The sequence below is a fragment of the Globicephala melas genome, chromosome 10 (genome assembly GCF_963455315.2).
Source record: "Globicephala melas chromosome 10, mGloMel1.2, whole genome shotgun sequence".
NCBI classification, from domain to species: Eukaryota; Metazoa; Chordata; class Mammalia; order Artiodactyla; family Delphinidae; genus Globicephala; species Globicephala melas.
Genome location: NC_083323.1, coordinates 59,511,650 through 59,516,905, shown reverse-complemented (window position 1 = coordinate 59,516,905; position 5,256 = coordinate 59,511,650). Strand labels below are relative to the sequence as shown.

General features: G+C 53.9%; 1 protein-coding gene across 1 annotated transcript; it reads left to right on the top strand.

Annotated features, from left to right (window-relative positions):
* The first annotated feature begins 3,533 nt into the window (after positions 1 to 3,533).
* Positions 3,534 to 4,821, top strand: HOXC4 (homeobox C4). Its single transcript, XM_060306007.1, has 2 exons — positions 3,534 to 3,972; positions 4,466 to 4,821. Exons 1-2 carry the CDS (start codon positions 3,534 to 3,536, stop codon positions 4,819 to 4,821), a joined length of 795 nt encoding a protein of 264 aa, XP_060161990.1.
* Positions 4,822 to 5,256: the final 435 nt, after the last annotated feature.

Here is a 5,256-nt window from a genome sequence, read left to right as displayed (position 1 = left end):
ACAGTGATGGCTTAGAGGCTGGCAAAAGGTGATCAGAAAAAATAAAAAATAAAATTGGGGCAGAGAGAGGTGGAGGGCAGAGCAGGGGTTGGAGATCCCTGGGCTGAGGAGGCAGGAGGGCGAAGCACAAAAGGAGATACAAGGATTCATCACGGGCAAGAACCGCTTTATTGCCCCCCACCCCAACCCGTTAAGCCAGTGCTAAGTACAGAAGCCCTCCGAAGGGATCTTATTTCTGTGCTTGCAATAATATCTTGGTGAAAATGTTCTTGTGTGTGTGTGTGGTAGAGTCTGGCTTGTTATTTTCCGCATAGGCAACTTTCTTGCTATTATAGGAGCCCAAAGAGAGGGTTTTGGTAAGTGATGTAGATAAGTGTGGGCATACTTGGGGGAATCTCCCAGATTTCACTTTCTGGATGTGCATATCGAATTAGCTGTGAAAACCTGGAACGAAAACTCCACAGATTTATGGCTGCATAAGGAGGCATTTAATACATTAATAAATGTTAATAGTATGAATGCAAATATATTTGTTAGCAGTAATAACCAAAGACGGATTGGACACGTGGTTGGAGGCATCTGAACTCTCTGGATCTACTTACACGTACTGGCCTGAAGTGGGTTTCGGGCTCCTGTTCCCTCGACCCACCTGCAGGAGCTCTGAATCCTAGGGAGTGGTGGTGTGAGATGTGCAATGCCTTGGGAAGGACTCCCTAATTAAGACCAAGAGGGTGAAGAGATGGAAGAAAAGCGAGCTGAGGCGGGGGCAGGGCTGCTAGAAGGTGAATGTGAGGACTGCGAGGAGGGGAGCCAGGTGGAGCAGAGATTATTCCCTACCTGGATGAGGTGGGGCTACCTGATCCAGGTGCAGGCCTAGAAGGGAGGATGGGGGTGGGGCTGGAAGGCTTTCTCCCTCAGCAGCCTTCCGCCCACCCTACCTGAGCTCTCAGGGACTTTGCCTCTCCCCAGGCAGCAGTCTGGGGCTGGGTTCAGAATTTTTATGTGGATCGGCAGTCAGCATTGGTTTCCCTCGCCACTTCCAACAACTTATAATTAACCTATCCCCCTCCCACCAATAATAAAACCCTCACGCACTCCAAATCACTGTCAACCAAGCAGCAGCCTTCCCCTTCTCAGTCTCAAGTTCCTCTTCCAACCAAACCAGCCAGTCCTCACACGCAGAGGGTCCCGGACAGGAGTGGGCAGGAGTTCTCAACCAACTTTGGAAATCTGAGAACCTCTTCGAAGAGATGGTCAACCTCCAGGGAATTCCGGTTCTCTCACCCATCTGGTGGTAGGGGTCGGGCACTGACCTCTTGGGGAGAGGGTATCCAGGGACCCCCAAGCACTGGCTCTTGGTGAGCCTGGGGTGAGTGTGGGGGGCTTAAGCATTGCAGAAGGGAAGGCAGCCAGGGGCCCAGGCAGGGTGAATCAGTCCCTTTGGGCATCGGCTGTGGCCCAGCTCTCGTTCCAGCCCTCAGGGTGAGCCCTCATTTGGAAGTGGGGACCCTCTCTGACATCCCAAAGGTGGTGAGAGACAGATTGGAAATCTCCCGCCTTCAGCCTCCCTCTCACAAGGGTTTTATTTTTTTCCCTTTCCCCTCCTCATTCCCTTAATTGCAGATGTTCTAATTAAACCCTCAAATAGTTGTTATGCCGTTTTAAAAGGTACTTATTCAAGTGTCAACCAGGCTGGGCAGGGAGGAGGCAGCGTAGGGCAGCGAATTAAAGGTAGATTGACTAATCACAGCGGCGATCATAATAATAAAATCAGAGGGAAAAAAATCACATTACGACTTTTCGTGGAAAGGAGGGAGCAGGCAGCCAGCGGCCGCCAGCCCTGCGCTGCCGCCGACACAAAGAGTGCGGGCGATTCCACGAGACTGATTTATGACGTTTTACAGCCCTATAAAAGCTGTAGCGACGAGGCAAGCGCTTCTACCACCGCTGGCAGATTTAGTCTAATAAATAAAACATAAACAGTTAACTTTATGTGTCACTTTTATTGTTATCAAGTAAAATATAGCCGAGCCCCGGCAAGCTATGATTTTAAACTATAATTGTTATCAAGTGCAACAAGGGGACCCGGCTCCCTCCCTGGGCTCTCCCTTCTGCCACCCCCCTCAACTCTGAGTTATGGGATCAGTTAATTGGAATTGGTGCAAGACGTGGCCACCCCTGGCTGAGGGGGAGTGTGTCAGAAAGCAGCTCTTCCTTGCCCCCTCCCTCCTCCGTGGCCCTGCCACCCCACCATCAGGGTATGCCTGTGGGTGGGTAGCAGAGAGAGGGGAGGGTGCAGGAACGGGCTGGAGACCCCCAAGGCCCGCCCGGCATCCCCAGCTTCGTGAGCTCACCCTTCAGCTTTTGGAAGGCGGCCTGGAGCTGGCCCTTGGGGATGCGTGTTTACATGTAAACACATGTGTTACATGGATACAATCCCTGGCCGGAAGCAGGCTCTACAGACGAAGGCCTCCCCCTTAGCTAGGTCTGCCTTCTGTGGGGATGGAGAAAGAAGAGCTCCCTGGGCCTTGGCTGGGCACCATCCCAGGGCACTGGCCCCTGGCAGAGTGCTCTCCTCCCTGCTCCAGGTCCTTGGGAACCAGCCTTGGAGGCGGTTGTCAGAAAGCAGCAGGCCAGACGGAATGGAGAGTGGAAACAGCGGCCAGCAGGAGAGATCCTCTGCTCTGGGCTGGGAAGGGAGGGTTAGTGGGTACTCGGGGAGGGCAAGGCTTCTGAACTCTGCTTTTGCCAACCACTTCCTGTCTCTCTTCAGCGGGGGCTCAACCCCCAGACCTCCAGAAATGACGTCAGAATCATTTGCATCCCGCTGCCTCTACCTGCCCGGTCCAGCTGGGACCCTGCCTCGCCGGCCCCATGGCCAGAGGGTTGGGTGAGTGTGTATGGGGAAGGGGGCTGGACTCTGGTCTCCTTGGATGGGGGGGCATCCCAGGCTCACCAGCTTCCTGGGCTCAGCCTGGGCCTCTCCCCATCCAACCTCCACTCCAGTCCTCATTCAACTTCCTCTTCCTGCGAAAGAGGGGCGCTGCCACGGTGCCCTACACAGACTGAGACAGGATCGCCATGAATGGAGACCTCTGGAAAAGCTCGGGAGCCGAAGCCCGAGGGGCCCACCGGAGGCCCAAGGGGAGACCCTGGGAGGGGGCTGAATCACAGCCTCCCGACAGCCCCCCAGTGCCCAGGCTTTAGAAGGGAGCTGGGGCTTCCCATCTCCTTTTGCAGGGGAGGGTTGTCAGTCGGCGGGGTGTGCATTGGGGGCACCGCGGCCCCTGCCAGCTAACCCCGCATCACCGCCACCACCCCCGCAGCACCACCACCACCACGCACACAAAAAAAATTGGATACATTTTGAATAAAGCGATTCGGTTCCTTATCCGGGGACTGGGTTGCTCCGTGTGATTGGCCGGCGGAGTCACATGGTGAAAGTAACTTTACAGGGTCGCTAGCTAGTAGGAGGGCTTTATGGAGCAGAAAAACGACAAAGCGAGAAAAATTATTTTCCACTCCAGAAATTAATGATCATGAGCTCGTATTTGATGGACTCTAACTACATCGATCCGAAATTTCCTCCATGCGAAGAATATTCGCAAAATAGCTACATCCCTGAACACAGTCCGGAATATTACGGCCGGACCAGGGAATCGGGATTCCAGCATCACCACCAGGAGCTGTACCCACCACCGCCTCCGCGCCCTAGCTACCCTGAGCGCCAGTATAGCTGCACCAGTCTCCAGGGGCCGGGCAATTCGCGAGGCCACGGCCCGGCCCAGGCGGGCCACCACCACCCCGAGAAATCACAGCCGCTCTGCGAGCCGGCGCCTCTCTCAGGCGCCTCCGCCTCCCCGTCCCCAGCCCCGCCAGCCTGCAGCCAGCCAGCCCCTGACCATCCCTCCAGCGCCGCCAGCAAGCAACCCATAGTCTACCCATGGATGAAAAAAATCCACGTTAGCACGGGTAGGCAACTTTGCTTTTTGCTCTCCCCCTCCCTCCCCTCTTCCCCAGCGCTCCCCACCCTCCTTGGCCCCCTCCGGCCCCCGTCCTCCTTTCTCTCCTTCCCCCTCTCTCTCCAGGAGCGACTCTGGGTTAGCACAATTGAACTGGATTTACGAGCGAGAATGGGTAATTACATCCCCCATAAATTTTATGGCTTAGCTACTCTGGGCAGTCCGAGCCATGTGCTACGATCTGTTCTGTATGTGTGAAAACTATGCTCGCTTTCTAAGGGCGCATAAATAATTCAGTGTCGTTGCAATGAGGATTCCCCTCTTATTACACTACAAAGTCTCCAGCTCCCTTCAACTTCTTTATAACCCGTTTAGCTTGATGACTTTATTTCCACCACCCCCTCCTCCTGTTACAACAGAGCTGAGGATGGGGTGAGGGTGGGGGGCGGGGAGCCTGCTGCCTTTGAACCCCACTATTTGCTTTTCCCCTCCCCCTCCCCCAGTGAACCCCAATTATAACGGAGGGGAACCCAAGCGCTCGAGGACAGCCTACACCCGGCAGCAAGTCCTGGAATTAGAGAAAGAGTTTCATTACAATCGCTACCTGACCCGAAGGAGAAGGATCGAGATCGCCCACTCGCTGTGCCTCTCTGAGAGGCAGATCAAAATCTGGTTCCAAAACCGTCGCATGAAATGGAAGAAGGACCACCGACTCCCCAACACCAAAGTCAGGTCAGCGCCCCCGGCCGGCGCTGCACCCAGCACCCTCTCGGCAGCCACCCAGGGCACTTCTGAAGACCACTCCCAGAGCGCCACGCCACCGGAGCAGCAACGGGCAGAGGACATTACCAGGTTATAAAACATAACTCACACCCTGCCCCCACCCCAGGCCCCCATCCTCCCCTCACACACAAATTGACTCTTATTTATAGAATTTAATATATATATATATATTTTGGTTCTTTTCTCTCTTCCTCCCACCTTATCCCTTGTCATTTCCAAACAGACAAAACAGATAAACAAACAAGCCCCCTGCCCTTCTCTCCTTTCCACTGTTAAGGACCCTTTTAAGCATGTGATGTTGTCTTAGCATGGTACCTGCTGGGGTTTTTTTTTAAGGCCATTTTGGGGGGTTATTTATTTTTTAAGGAAAAAAAGCTGCAAAAATTATATATTGCAAGGTACGATGGTCTGGTTTAGGTGCGTTTCAGGGGAAATGAGGAAAAGAAAAAAGGAAAGAGATTTTTAAGCCAATTCTCCTCCTTCTTCTTTCTCCTCCTCCTCCTTCCCCGCT